The sequence below is a fragment of the Beta vulgaris genome, chromosome 6, assembly GCF_026745355.1.
Source record: "Beta vulgaris subsp. vulgaris cultivar EL10 chromosome 6, EL10.2, whole genome shotgun sequence".
In the NCBI taxonomy this organism is placed as follows: Eukaryota; Viridiplantae; Streptophyta; class Magnoliopsida; order Caryophyllales; family Amaranthaceae; genus Beta; species Beta vulgaris.
The window spans coordinates 12,871,138-12,890,960 of record NC_079207.1 but is presented as its reverse complement, the minus strand read 5'-3'; the positions used below and the strand labels follow the sequence as shown (position 1 = coordinate 12,890,960).

At 34.3% G+C, this 19,823-nt stretch overlaps 1 protein-coding gene across 6 annotated transcripts; it reads left to right on the top strand.

The window, feature by feature from the left end:
- Positions 1-8,460: 8,460 nt before the first annotated feature.
- LOC104895787 (ATP-dependent RNA helicase DEAH13) lies at positions 8,461-18,954 on the top strand. Of its 6 annotated transcripts, none has more exons than XR_790361.4 (12): positions 8,461-8,616; positions 9,207-9,288; positions 9,393-9,452; positions 9,639-9,688; positions 9,771-9,831; positions 10,283-10,642; positions 11,638-11,883; positions 11,981-12,211; positions 14,072-14,185; positions 14,501-15,724; positions 16,639-18,225; positions 18,461-18,954. XR_790361.4 is itself a non-coding variant. In XM_010682385.4 (11 exons), the coding sequence occupies exons 2-11, from the start codon at positions 9,208-9,210 to the stop codon at positions 18,121-18,123; spliced, it is 3,912 nt and encodes a 1,303-aa protein (XP_010680687.1). In that variant the 5' UTR covers positions 8,461-8,616; position 9,207; the 3' UTR covers positions 18,124-18,954. The 6 variants fall into 6 exon arrangements, 4 of the variants coding, with proteins under 4 accessions (XP_010680687.1, XP_010680688.1, XP_010680690.1 ...); XR_790360.4 differs by having other exon boundaries at positions 16,639-18,369; XM_010682385.4 differs by having other exon boundaries at positions 16,639-18,954.
- Positions 18,955-19,823: the final 869 nt, after the last annotated feature.

Genomic DNA, 19,823 nt, shown 5'->3' with positions numbered 1-19,823 from the left:
TGGAAATTACATAAAATAAAGATAAATTTGCCAGGTTCTCGAGTGATTTGGTCACTCTGCCAAGCTAACAACTAAAATGAACTCTCCCATATTTCTTGATACCCTTTTCGTCTTGTTAATCCCCTGTATTTATAGAGCTTTTTTGCTTGCTCTCCAAGCCAACCTAATTCTATTGTACTACCCTTACCTCTCTTCCTAAACCAATATATTACAGCATATAGGTATTCGCTCTTTCTCTTAGCGTTAAAGCAAACATTTTCTCATCTTTCTTAGAAGACGTTCCCAAATTAAGTGTTGTATTTAATTTGAAACGGATTAAGTATTATACTCGTGGTTTATTTATTTGATGGGCTTAGGGTTAGGGTACTGATGTATTATTCATAGAACCATCTTCACCTATATAGATAGTTGTACTTCCTCCGTTCTGTTTTAAATGAAACGTTGGATGAAATGACATTATTCACTAATCAATTTTAACTCCAATTTATCGCTATTATATAAAGAAAAACATAGTCAAGTGGGATCTTGTTAGATTCGTCTCGATGTATACTTTCAAATTATAACTTTTTTATATTTTTTACGTTTACACAACTAAAGATATTAAAGACTAAAGAAGCGCGTTGGGTTGCGTGAAAAAGCAAACGTTTCATTTAAAATGGAACGGAGGAAGTATTAAGTTATCAATCATGACAATGTACTTTAACTACATTTCCTACATGGCTACAAATTGAGTTTTCACTATGAAACCAATGAATTATAAAAGAAATTAATGGACCCGTTTTATAATAACTTATTGCGTATCGGATATCGTATGATATAATCAAATTTTATTTAAAATAAACAGTTTTTGTATGATATAATCACTTTTTATATGACAAGTTTTTGCATGATAATATAGTCAGTTTTTGTATCATTAGTCCGTTTTGAGTTCACAATATATTATTGTAAACTCGATGCACCCAAAACTTTTCAATTAATATTAAATGGATAACTTGACATCACTTGTGTAAGTCATTTATTTGGACCACGATTGAGAAAAAAAAACATGTAAAATTGTCCCAATCTCTACGTACAGTTTCCACCAAAGGTGAGTATAATCAACTTTGAACATGGAATTGCTCAGCTTGCCTCATCATACTTGCATTTGTATCGAAGTCAAACTTAGAGCTTTTTTTTTAGGAATGCAAGTGTGTTATTCTGGAAACCAAGTGACGCTCAGATTATTGGGGTGAAATAACTTTTCATAATGTTGATATTTTTCTTTTAGGTGAAAATTGGGTAAATAGGTGGAGCTTGGATATTGGGTGTTACTTCTTAAATTTAAGTTGGAGTGTTGATTTGGAACACTTTGGTAATAGTGTTCAGTATATTTGTCTCTCTCTTCTTCATTTGAAATTCTTTCACATTTCTTTTTCTATTCCTCCCTCATTTTCTTTCTCTTCCACAATCTCTTCTCCATTTCTTTTGATCTTTTCTTCTCACATTATTCTTTCTCGTTTTGATGATCAATTTCATTTGTTTGAATTGATATTTAGAATTTTTTTTTTGTGATCCCTTTGTGTGATCATTTTCTTTGTTGTGCCCATTGAGGCTTTGTTATGCCCATTAGTGGCTTTGTTGTGCCCATAGAGGCCTTGTTATGTCCATTAGAGGCTTTCTTATGACCCATTAAAGGTCTTTTTATTGTGATCCTTAGTTATCTTTGATAGTCTTATGACTTTAACCTCATTTGATAGTCTTATGACTTTAACCTCCAACCCATAGTGGTTATTTTCTTTGTTTTGTGACCTATAGAGGTCTCTTTTATGCTCGTAAAGGCTTTTCTTCGCCGATAGTGGCTTAATGCCCATAGTGGCTTGATTGGTGGTTGTCGGTTGTTGATTTATCATGTGGTTGCGCATTGATATTTTTTGGTTTTGTTTGGAGGATTAATTACATTGTGCTTGCTTTGGTCGTTGTTTATGGGTTGTTTGGACACGGGCATTTGGTGATGATGGTATTAGTTGAGGTTGAGTTACATGATGCTTTCTCATTCATGGTATTGAGTATTGACAGTTGAGGCAATTTTTGTAATGTTGGCTTTGGGCAGCCTGTTGTTCAACAATAAACATGGTTCCTGTCCATGTCGCCAAGTCTTTCCATGCTTGAGTAGCGCATCTTCGACATCTCGAGTTGGCATGTTAGAGCAACATTGATTGGTAGATCTCAGTTCACATCGTCTTGTATGATCTAATACTTCCCACTTCAAACTGGAAATACTTTTCACCATTTTCAGTTTGAGGGGGTGTTGGAGTATACAGTTTTAGTTATTTTAGTTAGTTAGTATTAGTTTTAATACTAATTGTAATTAAAAAAAACTAATATGAACCCGGTGCACACTAATTAGTGTGCACCCGATCCATATCACGTGAGTTTATGATATAGTGTATGTTAAAATGATATAGTGTATATTAAAATGATATAGTGTATGTTACAGTGTATGTTAAAGTGATATAGTGTATGTTAAAGTGATATAGTGTATGTTATAATGATATAGTGTATGTTAAAGTGATATAGTGTATGTTAAAGTGATATAGTGTGTGTTAAAATGATATGGTGTATGTTAAAATGATATAGTGTGTGTTAAAATGATATAGTGTATGTTAAAGTGATATAGTGTGTGTTACAATGATATAGTGTATGTTAAAGTGATATAGTGTATGTTAAAGTGATTTAGTGTGTGTTAAAATGATATAGTGTATGTTACAATGATATAGTGTATGTTAAAATGATATAGTGTATGTTATGGTCACGTGCCTGGGCCTGGTTCACACTATTTTTAGTGTGAACCAGGTCCACACAAGTCGGATTGATTGTAATTAGTATAAATAAGATAGGTTGTAATATTTCTACTTTTTTTTATCAAGATAATACAATGTAGTCTCTAGTTTTTCTCTCCTATTATCCTTCTCTCACCTCTCTTCTTCTCTCTACTGTTTCTTCAATTTCTTTCTCTAAACTCTATTAGTGGAGTTCAACCACAAAAGTTAACAGAGTTCAACCTTTCACGTTCAACGTGAATTAGAAATCAACTTGTATTCAAGAAATCGTAATGAAACAAATAACCTTTTAGGTTATAACTCTCCTATTACTAAGTTTTGGTTATTAGAGATGGTAATTGGTAAAGTGAGTTAAATGATAGTTTTGCTGATAATAAAAGCACAAAAGAAATTCAGTTAGTATTGTTACTTTTATATATCCTCCATCAATTCGTACTACACACCTAAAAAGATTATGATGACATTTTAACAAACTTCTTATCACTAATAACTATACAACTCTCATTTTAAAAAAAATCAAATGAGCAAACGCTCGCATAGATAATAATATCATGGAAATATACTCAATTTATTTCCCATCTTAATTCTAACACATATTTTGCTTCCTACAAAACAAAATTAGGGAAACATTTCTTTATTGCCAATCGAATTGTTCAAATTGAGATTGGTTCAGGTCATAACATGTTAGATGGCTTTGTGTATTTTATTGCTTCTGTCTCGGGTTTCGTTGTATCAGAGGAGATGAAAGGACGAGAAAGTTGAAGAAAGAGAATGAGAAAGTGAAAATTTTTTGCAAGCCAATTGATTTTTAGAATTTCAAATGGCATCATTTGATTTAAGTTTCAAATCCCTTATATAATGTGCACTCTTAAGTTGACCAATAATTTGGGTTAATTTCACATTTTAAACTATTAATCATCCAAATACATTACATAGGATTAGAGAAGGCAGAGAAAAAACAAAGTTAACAAAAAGTAAATAACACGTCAGTCACATTTTTTATTACTTGATGAGTTTTAACTATCATGGGTGGTTAACCGTCCCGAAACAACATTTACGATTCGGCAATCGGAAGTTTTGGATTGCCATTTTTGTTAAACATAACTGTTAGTGGTTAACCTCTTCTTCGATACGGTATTTGGGTCACTGTAGGCGTGTTTTTTTGCCTAGGCGGGATAAGCGCGTATTTGACTACCTCATTGTAAAAGTTTTCTTGAAAATGTTTTTGAAATCGCCAACAAGTCTTTAAAGGAAGACTCGTAAACCTAATTGGATATGGGAAATCATAGGGACAAATTAGAGACTTATTCAATGTAAATTTTCCCTTCCTGACTCTATAGATTGTCAATGAACCAAATATTAAGTTCGGAGGTGAGGGTACTAACACAAAACGAGGGTTTTGCTCGTTATAGGACTTGAGGTCATGAACCATGTCACTCATTGCTGGCCTCTACATAATATCGATCCATGTCAATTTTTATGCATTAGAATAACCATACAATATTTTCATGCACCCTAAAAATAATTAGTCTAGGTTGGTTTAGGAAACACATAAAAAGACTATTTTTAGTGATAAGTTATTATGTAATCAAATTACAGGGAACCTAACAGGTTAATTTAATTTATCTGATGTATATTAGAACAGTTTTTTAGGTCTTTGATTAGCAATAATAATCATATGGGTGATGAAAGCATTAAAACAAGACAATCATGTAGCATGCATATGAATATGAAAAATAAATAAAAAGAAAAAAAGGTCATAATGTACAAAGGAACAATTTTTATTAAAGATCTGCATCATGAAAGAAATAGTTGGTAACTTCAAAATGAATATAAAGGATTTATTCAAGGGCCCTCGTATTATACCATGGCTTGGGTCTGAGAGATTGACAATCTTTGGGACAAACAATCGTAAAGTCTGAAAATATGAACGTGTGTATTAGATGTATGAATGTGTTTGTTTGTATGAGTTTTTCTATTGAAAAATATGAAAGCTTTGGAGAGAATTCGTAAAAGTTCATAAAGTGTCGAAGTGTAGAAGTACGAAAGTTATATGAAAAAACCGTGTGAAGACCGTGGGAAATCAAGACCTACTTATAGGAAAACAAAATTTGCGAGTCACACAAAGAGTGCGCTAGACGGCGCTCGTCTTTGCTTGACGCACAATTACATGTGTCAGGCACATATTGGTGTACCTGACGCAACATGCTCAATCAGCTACATACACGTTGCATGCGCTTCAAAAAAGATAGAAAAAAACATTGCGCGTCACTCAGAGGAGTGCAATAGGCGCACGACTCTGTGTGACGCGTAATGCCACGTGTAAGAGCATATTGGTCCTGACGCAGTTGGACCCCGGCGTCAGGCGCACCGCTTGACTTTTTGACACATTTTGATAGCTTTTTATAAATCATATTTTAACGATTTTCTTTTGTATTTTAACTCCGGAAATGTGATTTTTATTATGAAAATATCTTTGAAAACATTTATTTATTAAAAATAAAATAATTAATTATCATAAATAATTAATTATTAAAAGATTGGGCTCCAAATTTTATTTATGGGCTCAAAATGCAATTAACTATCACGAATAGTTATTTGGGCTTTAAAATAGGACTTCAACACTTTACAAAAATAGTTTCGAGATGGCTTTTCAGACCATTTTAATTCCCCTTAGGTTAGACCAATTAAAGACACGATATGTTTCATCATCGAATCCTTAATGGAGAGACACTACTATGTGTCTATAGTTACGATTCACTATTACTCTAAGTTTTATTAATTTATTTTACTTAATTTATATTATTAGATTTTCAGTGCCAACATAAAATTTAAAAGTTGATGAAAAGTTCACTGCCAACACTCTGATTATTCAACTCCTTTTTTTTTTGTATTTTGGAGTCATAAATTGGTGAAAAGTGAGTCAAATTTTGGTTGCTAATTGTAATGGACTAATGGTGTTGCAAGCTTTTGTTTTGAACATTTCATCACAACATTAAAAAGGTCAATTGATATATGTAAACAAATAAAGGTATTAATCTAGTCCGTTAGTTCATTTTTGGTTCGAACCAAATAATTTAGTTTAATTCAATTAATTTGACTTTTGTTAGTTTTTTTTCCTGTACTGATTATGTTCCAACTTTTACATTTTCAGATTCTTTCTAATGTAGTTGATTTAATTTTTTTAGATTAGCTTAGTTCAGCTGCATTTGTCTTGACTTTTGACCCATACAACTTTAGTTTAACAAATACCAAGTAAAATTGTTATGCTCTACTTAAATTTATGAATACAATAAAATTGATTATTATTATAATAATAACAACAACAACAACAATAACAATAATAATAATAATTACTATTATTATTTATCGATTCTCTTTCCTATTTTAAATATGAAGATGATATTTGTATGTCATTTGTAGTATTTTCTCAGAGTTTATTACAACGTAAGAAGTATAATTTTACGAAACATGAATGAATTTTTGTCAATAAATATTATTCCCTCCATCCCTAAATAATGTTTCCATTTTTTCATTTATGTTTGTCCCATATAAATTTTCCATTTTCGTATTTGATATGAATCCACCAATTAAAAATATTATATGGCTTTCACTTTTTATTATATTACTCACTTCCCCATAAATAATACTCCCCCCATTTTCTTTTGTTGTTCCTATTTGGAATCGGGGAAGAGACCAATGCAAGTAAAAAAAAAAAAAAAAGCAAGATTCCACTATTTTAAATAAAATAAAATTAATTGAAATTAAAGATTTTTGTCCTTTTGAATTATTCTATTGGAGGCAACCAATGATACAAAAAATTTATGGGTACTACCTCCGTTTCCTAAAGATCTTCCTTGTTATTGTTCCTACAGATACCAAGGAAGATCCATTGTGTGGGGGTATGGGGTGGGTAAAGTAGGAGAGAGAAAGGGGTCAATATAAATAAACAAATAAAAAGGGGTTAAAGTAGGAGAGAGAAAGGGATCATATGATAGGGACATGAGAGGATAAAAAGGGAAAAAAAATTCCAAATAAGGAATAAAGTAAAAGAGGGAAGATCTTTTGGAAACGCACTTAAATGGAAAGAAGGAAGATCTTTAGGAAACGGAGGTAGTAAAAAAGTAAAATAACTATAAACTAGTGTGAACACATTAATTATTCTTTGAGTTACTAGATGTTACACAATCAATTAGGCAAAAGTTTGAGGGGTTAAAAGGTAAAAAATGACTAGTAAATAATGTGAACACATTTATTACAACATAAAACTAATGTAAAATTTAATTTATATATCATACTTCCTCCGTTTTTAAATAAGTGCAACACTTCTTGTTTTCACGTTTGCCAATGCATTATTTTAACCATTAATATCTTCAATTATCAATAAGTAAAAATTATAAAAAGTTGATATTAAAAAAATTCACATTAAGACAAATCTAACAAGATCCCACATGACTATGTTTTTCCTAAAATGTAAATCACCAAAGCTAATTAAAGTTTAAACTGCGAATAGTAAACACTATGTAAATGTGTCACTTATTTAGAAACAGATGAAGTATTATTTATGGAAAAATTCTAATAGGAACAACATATTGAAATTTTCCAATGGAGAATACAAGAATAACACAAGAAAACAGAGGGAATATGACTTTGTAAAGTGATCCACATTCCCCCCAAATAAAGTAATAGACTATTAATGAATAATGTACAAACTTTAATTTTTAATTCTGATTTAATACAACTAAGGACTCACTTATGATTACTCTTAAATATTTGTGCCCACAAGAAATAGGAACTCTATTTGAAAACGGGAGAGTAGTTATCTATTATCATCATGATGTGATTATGGTAACTCATAATTTTCATAATATTAATTAAATTTAATACTTATTGTAAATTAAGGTACCTTTTGGAGAATTTATGTACTACTTGGCAATGATAAAAGTTAGGATAATAATATTTGAATTCAATATATATTTGTTATATCTTTCAGAGTGATTATGTAATATAACATATACATATAATGTAATAATACCAAAATAAGCTTTGCTTAGTGGTCAGGATTGTGTCTTCCAACCTTGAGGTTGAGGGTTCAATTCCTACTCGGGGCATTTTGAGGGTTGAAATTTTATTATCCTCCCCTTACTCTCAGAGTGTCTGGTAGGACAATTCATCTCTCAATCCAAACAAAAAAATATAAGGCTAATAATAATTCAAATATCATGTAATTATATTGTATATATAAGGCTAGTAATAAAAATAATATTAGTAATTTTATCTTTACAATACACCTGGGTGGACCGAGTTTACAATAATTTATTATGCACCCAAATTGAATTTATCACACAAGAACTAACTATATTAGGAAAAAAAGGTCCAATTATATTATAAGAAAACGGACTATATTAGAAAATTGACTATGTCATATCAAAATTGACTATATAAAAAGTGATTATATCATACAAAAACTGATTATATCAAATGAAAACTAAATATGTCAAACGAAAACAAGCTATATTATATAATTTCTTATGTGTACAATAAGTTACTATAAACCTGGTCCATTCATTTTTTTTTTTTTTATCTATTAGTGTTATATTTTGAGGTCTTTTACATTAAAAAAAATCTTAAACCACATAGTAGTATTTTATAGTAGTACATAGGTAATTAGGTATTGCCGTATAGTTAAACAACATATCACCCTAACGGTGCCCAACCTACAGCTTTTGAACCTCTGAGGCAGTGAGCTTCCGTCACTCATACGCTAAGAGGCTCGAATTGCAGAAGCTTTTTCCAGGTTCTTGTTTTGTTCCTTAGATAAATCTTCTTGTTTAGACGATTTTTGTTGCGATGAGATTATTAGTTGGGTGAATTTGATTATTGAAGTTTAATTTGGATTATGGAGGGGATGATTAATGTTAAATGAAGTTTTATTTGTTTAATTTAAGTATTCATGATTATGAGATTAGGGGTTGGAACAAAATTGAAAGATTTGAAAAGCATGTTGGTGGTAATATTGGTAGTGTTCATAATGAAGTTCAAGAGAAGTTTTATTATTTTACAAAGCCTAAATCATCAATCTTCGAGTATGAAAACTTGTAGAATGATTTTCTAGTTTTTTGTCCTTGTCATTTTTGTAATTTAAGAAGTCATTCCCGTAGTTATTGGTTGTAATTCCAAACTTGAATTGAATTTGATTTTTTTTGTTTAACGTCTCATCGATTCCGAACCCACGTGGGTGAAATCCTGAATCCACTGGGTCGAAGATGGCAAGATTGAACCTTTAATTTTACAAAATTTGCAAATTTAAATTAGTTTAATATGAAATTCTTTGTTCAATGAATAATGTACCAAGCTTATAATTCTCCTATGTCGCCATTTTTGTAGCATGGATTCTTCCTTAGGTGATAGCAATGCACTTATATTGCCACCTAAAACAAAGACTCGTAAAGAGAAATTCAATTCTAAGGTAAGGTAATCTTGCTAATTTGTTCACATTATTTTATCAATAAATTCTAGATTTTATTTTCCTCAATCTGAATGTGTTCTTATGCTGTTTGCTGGATATATTAGCTAAGCTGTCAGACTATAAAGTTGAGCAACTCCCAGAAAAGGAAGTTAAAGAAATTGGAGGTAATTCTATATATAAAAAAAATTATATTTTTATATTGTGATGTTATGTCAAAGTTTAGTGTTTCATATGTCACGGTAGTGATTATTACGACTGTTCATGTTAGCCTGAACCCAAATCAGTTTCGGATTAAGGCTTTGTTGTTGTATTGTGATGTTATTTCTCTTTGGTTTTGTGTGGTTATATAGGAAGAGAAGAAAAATCAACTAATGTTGTCGAAAAGCTTGGAAACTTTAGAGTATGGCTTTTCTTGTTGTTCCTAGATGACTAGAATTTGATTTGATTTTTTCTTTGTTAAGTGTTTACATGTGTGATTTCAGGAAGTATAAGATAAGTGATGATGCACATTCGCTTCTATGGTCCTCTGAGAACATTGGCCAGGTAAGGTTTCGTGCATACTGTGATTAGTTACTCCTATTTTGAAATGTTATGCCTCATGTTTTAGTCAACAATCTTGTTTTTGCAGCTCCAATTTAGATATTATCTATCTTCTCTTGTTTGTTTTACTTGCATACCATTACCATGGGCCTCATCAACTTATTGGAATAATCTAGTAAAAGGAACAATCTCCAATGATAATATGTCATATAATAGATTGATTTATAATCGTGTTTGAATCTGTTGTAATAAATGATATTTTTTGTTCAGATAAACAAAGCAACACGAATATTGAAAATGATTTTGCCAGGTGAAAGACGGAGACGTCAAAAAAATTAATTCGATAAGGAAAAGTTTCAGATGCTACCTATATGTTTGGAACCTAGGTAGTGTAGGGAGATCATATCAGATGTATTTTGCTCAAGGATCTCGCTTGCTTCTTATTTCTTGACAGGCAGAGACTATGCAGCAAAAGCGAAGGAGGGTTATGCAATTTTCTAAGGCTGGTTTAGATGTACCAGTGAGTGATATGGGTACCAAGAGAATGGAAGTTCGTTCATGTGAAGGTGAAGTTGGTGCTTCTGAAAGCTCTCCACTGGAGATTGCTGATGAGAAGGTTTGCTTCGAACCAGTGCTTATGAAAAGAGTAAGCAGAAGTAGTTCGACTTACTTAGTGCCTCATGAGGGAACCGAGCCTAATGGACTGATTGAGGAAGTAGCAAGTGAAGATAGCTGCAAAGTCATTAATCTGGACGCTGGAAATTTTTCAGCCTCTCTGCCTCCTGATGGTGACAAGAAAACTGTAGCTGCAGTGGTTAGTATATCAGCTTGCTTGTATGGATGCTTATCAATAAGACTGATTAATCATTATTTCTTTTTCTCAAGATAAACTTTTAACATCTAGCTGTCATGCGTCATACAGGAGAGCTGTTAAGAAGCTTTTTTTCTTCCATAAGGAATTTCTGATAGAAAATTGTCACTTTCTACTACTGTGGAGTGATAAGTGTTTATATGATAATCTTATTTGTGATATTGTGATAAATCTGTTTTGTGGAAAGCCCACCTGGCTTTGCTAAATGGTCAATGACCTAATTGATACATCCTTTATTGAGCAGTAGAGTAGTGAAATTCTTTGAATAGTTTGAGATTGTAGTTCTGGTTTGGGGATTTGATAAACTTGGCAATTGCATGTAGGGAGATCTGAGCAACACACATGATGCCATATGCTCTGTTTGAGCTTCATTCCAAGCTCTGTCATGTTTTCTTTCCTCAGAGAAGTAGACAGTCAAACAGATGCCAAGCTGTACATGAATTACCCTGACCATGCAATATCGTCTCTCTATATGGCAATAACTGATGAGACTATATGAACAAAAAGACATGTTTGGTTCATAATTGCATTACCATGAATATTGACATGATCCTTTCCTTGATAAATTACATACAATCTCAATGCTATTACTACCATATATTGCCTAGCAAACGTCGTTAGTATTATATGGGTTGTGAAGTCTCTTTTCTTCTTTTCTCACTGGGATATATGATGGCTGATGAGTTTGAGAACTTATGTTTCAATTCTTGCTATTTAGTAGTGTGAATGTGAACTGAATTTCCTCACAAGCCAGATATGTACTTACTGTCTGATCACTCACTTGACTGTTCTGGTATAGTGATGCTTTTACCTTTCATTTATCATATTACCCAACTTTCCACTTATTCAAGAGTCTTTCTTTATATATATAGAAGAATTCTTTTTCTGAAATCTATTTCAGCATTGACCCTTACTAGTAAATCTGGCTACTGTTTCAGGGTGAACTCAATGGTGAGTCTAGAGCTGATTCTTGTGCAACAAGATATGTAGGAGCGGATCCCATCATAGGACCTAAAATCACCCCTACTGTGGTACATGTGTCACGACCAAAGGATGTGGAAAATGGTAGAAGGGACCTCCCGATTATTATGATGGAGCAGGAGATAATGGAAACTATAAACAGTCATATTAGTGTGATTATTTGTGGAGAGACTGGTTGTGGAAAGACAACACAAATTCCCCAGGTGGGAAGGATAAAGGCTACTTAATACTTTCCTGTACACATTGCATAATTTCTTGCTACAGCTTATTTTTTCCCCTTTTTTGGGTTGCAATTGGCAGTTTCTTTACGAAGCTGGCTATGGTTCAGCAAAATGTCCTACGAAAAGGGGTATTATCGGTGTAACTCAGCCTCGTCGTGTGGCTGTGCTTTCTACAGCAAAACGAGTAGCATATGAGCTTGGATTTCATCTTGGTAAGGAGGTCGGTTTTCAAGTCAGGCACGACAGAAAGATTGGAGAAAACTGCTCCATCAAATTTATGACTGATGGAATTTTGCTTCGAGAACTGCAGGTATTTGGTTTTTCGAATTCTGAAATTTTAATCATATGAGTGTGAAGACTAGATACCGAACATATGTGATGAGAATAGGGAAATGAGATTATGGAACAGAACAAGATATCTCTTAGGACAAAGGAATAACAATGACGAGAAAACTTGTCTCTTGCTGCATGTGTTTCTGCTATCCTTTCTATTTCTAATTTAAATTTGCTGATTTTGCAAGTATATGTTCCTCTTTTAGCCAAGCATAGTTTACTTAAATGTTGCTACAGCTTTGGTCTTTTAGCATGCAAGTGCTCGTTGTGATTTCCCATGGCACATTGTACGTAATGAATACTTCTTGAATTCTTGTTCTTATAGTCTCCAGTTTAAGAAGAATGGGTTTATTGAATGATTAATTGGAGTCGAGCTAAGAAGTGTATTATCTGTAACCATTTTGCGCCGAGGTTCTTTGCTGATGTAGATATGGTGACTTTTTGGCATTTTGTTGTCGACAATTCCATTTGATAACAAGTTTTAGCCTCATTTCTTGTTGTTCTCCTAATGACACAAAGTCCCTAGCACGTATGAGATGTTCCCTAAATGTAATATAGTAACTATGTTTACACATTTTGACAGAGGAAACAACTACTAACGTAAATGTAAATAGTAACTATGTTCTGACCAGTTTCCCAACCCTGCTTGAGCTTTGTATATATTGCAGCCAAATCTTTTTTTCTTATTTGATACTCCCTCCGTTTCCTAAAGATCTTCCCTCTTTCCGTTTAAGGGTGTTTCCAAAAGATCTTCCCTCTTTTGCTTTATTCCTTATTTGGCAAAACAAATTTCCCTATTTACCCTCTCATGTCACTATCATATGGTCCACCATTACATTATTAATTCAATTTTACTCCCTTTCTCTCTCCTACTTTAACCCCTTTTTATTTGTTTATTTATCTTAACCCCTTTCTCTCTCCTACTTTACTCACACCATGCCCCACACAACTTGATTTTCCTTGGTATATGTAGGAACAGTAAGTGGGAAGATCTTTAGGAAACGGAGGGAGTATTTCCTTGCTGTCGCTTGAATTCTTGAGAAAATCCGTATACATTTGGCATAACCATATTTATTTCTATATATTAATAAAAAAAACATGGTCAAAATTTAGAATGTATTTAGTGCACAAGTTGAAGCATTGCAAGTATAAATGAACAACGGAAGTACTTACCTAATATTTGATGTAAACTGGAAATGAAATACCAAGCCAATTAACTTGAAAAATATCCCTAACAAGGAAAATTCATGAAAAAACACCATTGGAAAAAGGATTAGAAAAAAAAAACAATCTCTATTCTAAGATATGGTTTGAGCAAACCTGAACCCACCAATCCACTAACGTCAAAGTTTAAACTAATAATTAAAGGTTAAAATTTGTGTTGTTATTTTGTGGAAGCTGCTACACAAAATAATGCCAGCTCATAGCTAGCAATACAACAATGTGTACCCATTTTCAACACTGCACCTGTTCTTCTTTCACACAAAAAATATAATAGCTATTAACTTGCCAAAGTAATTTGATGCTGCTCCTGCTACCATCTTTGTGCAATATTTCATGCATTTTCTTATTCCCTATGTAAATTAAACCCAATTGATGTCCAAATTTGGGGACGAGTCAGCAACATAGTTTGTTATTTAGCTTCACCAATTTGATTACTACCCCACTTTTAAGAATAGCATCTAACTCTTAATAGGAAATGCTTAATTCTCAAAAGAAGCCATATCCAAAACATGAAGTTAAACAATTGTTCCTGCATCAAGTTTTATCTTATTGGACATGTACTGGATTCCTTCTATTTCTGTGTATAACTATTTCTTTTCTTCTGATGGCGCAGAGTGATTTCTTGTTGAAGCGTTACTCTGTCATAATATTGGATGAGGCTCATGAAAGGAGTCTGAACACAGACATCCTCATTGGGATGCTTTCTCGTGTTATTATCCAACGCCAGGTATATTTTTTTGCAGTGTTTGATGTAATAGAATTATAGGAGCATTGAACTTTACTGTCAATGTCCCTATTATTTCCAGCTTTGTTTTGTTTCCTTTGATGCTTCTTTCTCGACTTCAACGAAGCTCGCTTTATACATGCACTTCTTTCTTCAAGTGGCTTACTCTGCACACTGAAGGGAGGAGTATGCCAAGGTTCTTTAACTGCATGAGTATGGCATCATACGCATCATTGTGGGACTTGGGAGAAGCCACAATGTGATAACTGATTCATTTTATGTCGAATTTCATCTTAGAGAATTTGTCACCTTTTTTAGGCAATATATGAGGATCAGCAGAAGGTACTCGTTCGAGAAAAAATTAAACCAGAAGACATATTATTCCCTCTAAAACTCATTTTGATGAGTGCTACCTTGCGTGTTGAGGATTTCACTTCAGGAAGATTAATATTCCATGAACCTCCACCTGTTATCAAAATTCCAACAAGACAATTTCCTGTAACAACACACTTCTCAAAGAAAACAGTGCTTACTGACTATATTGGTGAATCCTATAAGAAGGTCTTAAAAATTCACAAGAAGCTGCCTTCTGGTGGCATACTGGTGTTTCTTACTGGCCAAAGGGAAGTAGAGGATTTGTGCCGTATGCTTCGTCAAGCTTCGAAGCAATTTGGAACTGGAAGCTGTGAAGTTAATTCAGAGATTGAGACAACGACAATGACTGGCACTGCCCAAATTGATGGGTATGATATGAAACAGATTGATGAAGCCCTTGATACTCGTGCAAGCTCAACTGAACAACAACAAATGGACAGGTTCAGTTCATACGACGAGTGTCATGATGAATCAGACAACAATGACGCATATTCTAGTGTGAGTTCAGGGTCAGATAGTGAGTCTGGTTTTGGAAGTGATTTTGAAGATCTGAAGACTTCTGAAGTGGATGATTGCATTGGGGATGTCACAGAAGATGTGAACTATGATTCTTTGAAGGCTGCCTTTGAAGCTTTGACAGAAAAGACAATGCCAACACCAGAACACAACAGGCAAGAAATAAATTCTGCAACCCAAGGTGTTTGCTCAATTTGGCCTTCCAGCTTGACTAAGAAAAAAGGAGAGAAAAAGGGTTCTGTTGTTGGTCCATTACATGTTTTGCCTCTTTATGCTATGCTTCCAGCTTCTGCTCAGCTTCGTGTTTTTGAAAAAATCAAGGAAGGGGAGCGGCTAGTTGTTGTTGCTACCAATGTCGCTGAGACCTCTTTGACTATTCCTGGGATAAGGTATGTGGTCGACGCTGGAAAGGAAAAGGTGAAGCATTACAATCCCTCTAATGGTATGGAATCATATGAAATACAGTGGATAAGTAAGGCATCTGCTGCTCAACGTGCTGGAAGAGCTGGAAGAACAGGACCTGGTCATTGTTATTGCCTCTATTCTTCTGCAGCCTTATCTAATCAATTTTCAGAATTCTCCTGTCCTGAAATTTTGAAAACTCCTGTTGATGGTGTTATCCTCCTCATGAAATCCATGGGAATCAGTAAGGTCAGTCCCTCAGCATCAATTACTTCTACATGTATATTTGAGACAAATGTTCTGATTTGAAGGTTAACTTTGTCAATTTGTATTGTGAGTACATTATTGGTCTTTGATACTACATGAGGAGGACAGTCATGGCCTTATTGTGGTGAGATACTTGTTCTGAAGCTACAATTCACTAGTAGCAGTAGTAATGGCTTGAACTTGGGTACATTATTGGTGATAAAGATTATAGATATGTCTTAATCATGTTTCCACTTGGAGATGCATGTGTTGTCCTGCTTATTATATTCGAATTCTTAAGCCAAAGTTAAAGGTTATGGAAGTGAAGTGAGCAAAACAATTAGGTGACAGATGCGTTTCAAGAACTGGAAAGGGGGAGAGGGTGGGGGTGGCGTTGGGAATAATAGTTGATTGCGTGCAGGGCACCTGTAACTTCCTCAGCTCCTTTAATATTTTTTTTTTTACAAGTGTAGCTTGTTCATCTTAAAAGGATATGCGTTTAGAATCTTTAAGAGTGGATTTTCTTTTTACCTGAATTTTTGCCTGGACGTATTGTTGATTAAGGCTTTCATGCTACAATGCCATTATAACAGGCAGCGTTTGGTTCTTCAGTATAGTGCAAACACTTTAGAATTGGGATTTTTTTTTTTTGTAATTCTTGTAAGACTTTGGTGTTGCTATTACTAGTGTAACTATCATATTGTTCTCCAGCTTGGGTCTATCTTTCATCACCATAGAGTTTATTGGTAATAGTTTGATTCACTGGGACTGCAGTAGCATATAACTGATAAGTTTCTTATAGATCAGGTCTACTCATTAAGCAGAAGTATCATTGGGTGTCTGATTTTGTTGTATATTCTGATTTTACTTTGCCATCTGTGCTAACGTCCTACATCTTATTTTTCTGTATGATTCAGGTTGCAAATTTCCCGTTCCCAACCCCTCCAGATGCCACCTCATTAGGGAAAGCTGAGAACTGCTTAATGGCTCTTGAAGCACTTGATGGTGAGGGTAGACTTACACCTTTGGGCAAGACAATGGCTCAATATCCCTTGAGCCCACGGCATTCCAGGCTGCTGCTCCTTGCTATACAGATCACAAAAAAGGAGATTAGTGACGTACGACCAAATTTGGTTCTAGGTTATGCAGTGGCAGTAGCTGCTGCCTTGAGCTCGTCAAATCCTTTTTCTTTTCAGTTTGATGGCAGTCGGTCCAATTCTGAGGGCATTGAGCAGGAAGATGATTATTGTACTCTCAGCCAGAAAAACGGAGACCAGCAAACCAAGTTAACAAGGAAACAAATGAAAAGATCCGCTGGCCTTTCTCGTGCAAAATTCTACAACCTAAAGAGTGATGCTTTAACTGTAGCTTACACCTTACAGTGTTTTGAGCAATCTAAGAACCCATCTCAATTTTGTGAGGAGAACACACTACACCTTAAAATTATGGTAGAAATGTCCCAATTGAGAAAGCAACTACTGCAATTAATCTTCAATCAGAGATATTGCGGGTTGCAGCAAGAGTTTTCGTGGACTTATGGAACCATAAAAGATGTGGAAGATGATTGGAGACTCTCTTGTGATAAGAATCCTCTCTTGGAAAATGAGGAAGACATCCTATGCCAAGCTATATGTGCTGGATGGGCTGACAAGGCTGCTAAGCGTATTAGAGGAGCAAGTGTGTTATCAGAGGGAGATAGAAAAGTCAATGCTATGCGCTACCAGGCATCCTTGGTTGAAGAAACAGTATTCCTTCGCCGCTCGTCATCTGTCTCCAGAGCAGCTCCTGAATTTTTGGTGTACAATGAGATGCTCTGTACGAAAAGGCCATACATACATGGAGCAACGAGTGTAAAGTCAGAGTGGCTGGTGAAACATGCTGGATCTTTGTGTACCTATTCAGGGTCTTTGACAGATCCAAAACCTTTTTACGATCCTCTCTGTGATCAGGTATTATGTTACGTTATTCCATATTTTGGCCCTCACCTGTGGGAACTCCCCCTAAGCAAAGTGCCAATCAAAGATGTTCAACAGCGTGTTACTGTCTTTGCTTATGCTTTGCTTGATGGTCAAGTCCTACCATGCTTAAAATCTGTCAAGAAGTTCATGGCAAGCCCACCTAGCAGCATCTTGAAGCCGGAAGCATTGGGCCAAAAACGTGTGGGCAATCTTATAAGCAAGTTGAGGACTAATTCAAGAACTATTGACAGCAGTGCCATGCTGAAAGAAGCATGGAAAGAAGATCCACAGCTGTTGCATTCAGAAATACTGAACTGGTTTCAGGATGGGTTTCATCGTGTATTTGAAGAATTGTGGGAAAAAATGCACCAAGAAGCCCTTTCAGTACCTCGATCTCGCTTTCCTGACAGAACTAGGAAAAACAAACGCAATGTGAAAGACTGATTTTCAGCTTTATGGATAAGGCTTCTGATATATTATTTCACATGGAAACTCTATTTGTGTATAAACACACTGGATTACTTGAAATATTTTACTGATCTGGAGGTAAGTAAACGTAATTTACCAGGGTAATTTTTGAAAACTTATTCTCCACTTCTGAGTTCTGGATACTTTGTTGATCTCACTTTTATGTTCGACTGACATGAAATTATAATATTTTGGCTCTCCCTACCAACTTCACTATCACAGGTATTATGATTTTGGGTATTGTTAAGAACTGCTTTTAGTCAGATTATATTTTGCTAGCTACTTCAAATAATGAGATTTGAACTGTAATCAGCTACTTGTGAAGCTGCTGAGGAGAAATTTTGCTGGCATTTATATTGAACTGTGAGTTTGCAACTCAATTTACTGGAGTCAGGAGCTCATCTTCCATTGCTAGTTACTGTAAGATGCCAATCTTCACTGATAAAGCTCGAGCTCATCATGGTGCCTCAACTCGGAAGTCCATTAAGCAAAGATATTGAAAAGGTGTTGTGTTATACCCTACAGGAGCTCGTTTTTTTTTTTATCTCGAGCTTTGCAAGATCTGTGTACGAAGTGTGGTTATCATTTGGGAATGATATCAGATGCATCCTTGGTTATCTACTTATCTTCATGAACCCTAATTGTTATTTATTGAGCACTTCTTTAGGTTAATAAACTCAATATATGCAACGAGTTTGATAAACGTACTATATAGGTGAATGGTAGTCATGGACATGGTATATTTATTGTAAAACTTGAGTTTGATAAACATTTCTTTTAGCTTAATTGTTAATCCATTTAGTAACACTGGCAGCTCCTATGTGTCTTCAGCTCCTAGCTTTTATGTCCTTTTTCTCACCAATTTTTTGAATCAAGGCTTTGACCCATGTGAAGAATTTATCAGGCAAACACTTGGTCTCGAAGTGTTTCCCCCTCCCCCAACTGCAGCTTTTGTTATGGACGAATCAGAAAAGTTACAGGAGATAACAATTTGACATTTGCGCCTGTGGAGAAGTTTATGGTCACAACTCACAAATAGTCATGTGGATAACACAAGGAATGATGGATAAAAGTGACTGGCAGTAGATAATAGCTGCTATAAGAAAAGAGAGAAGCTTTGGTCACAGTTGATAAGTACTCCCTCCGTCTTTTTTTATTTGCTACATTTTGTCATTTAGGGGTGTTTCAATTTATTTGCTACATTTGCAAATATTTCCATATATAGTACATAGGTCCCACACTTTATTTACAAATTTGCCATCACTCCCTTCTTGATTTTGTAAATGTTTCCATATATAATACATAGGTCCCACAATTTACCTATTTGCTTTTTTGTTAATTCCATTTATGTCAATAGTCCCCACTCCCTCCTTGGTCTTTGTGAAAAAGTGCTTGTAGCAAATAAAAAAAGACGGAGGGAGTAACTAGGTTTCATTTTTGGAGCCTGATGATTTGATCATTAAAGATGATGGAATTATATTTTCTACTTTGGGGTGAAAAAGGTTCTAGCTGTCAAAGAATAGTTGATATTTGAGATACCTTAGTTCAAATCGACTAAGTAGCTGACCTCTTAGAGGTTTGTGGGTATTCAAATTCATACGTAATCTACTCCGACATGAGATAGAGTAAGAGGGCCTATTCCATAGAACAAACTAAGCAAAGAAGGATCCATATCC

What these genes read in the sequence shown, in the direction of transcription:
- LOC104895787 (XM_010682385.4), top strand. Translation starts at nt 9,208, where the DNA reads ATGGATTCTTCCTTAGGTGATAGCAATGCACTTATATTGCCACCTAAA. An exon ending in CCTCTGAGAACATTGGCCAG is followed by an intron (nt 9,832 to 10,282) that starts GTAAGGTTTCGT and finishes ATTTCTTGACAG; the next exon opens with GCAGAGACTATGCAGCAAAA. An exon ending in AGACAACACAAATTCCCCAG is followed by an intron (nt 11,884 to 11,980) that starts GTGGGAAGGATA and finishes TGCAATTGGCAG; the next exon opens with TTTCTTTACGAAGCTGGCTA.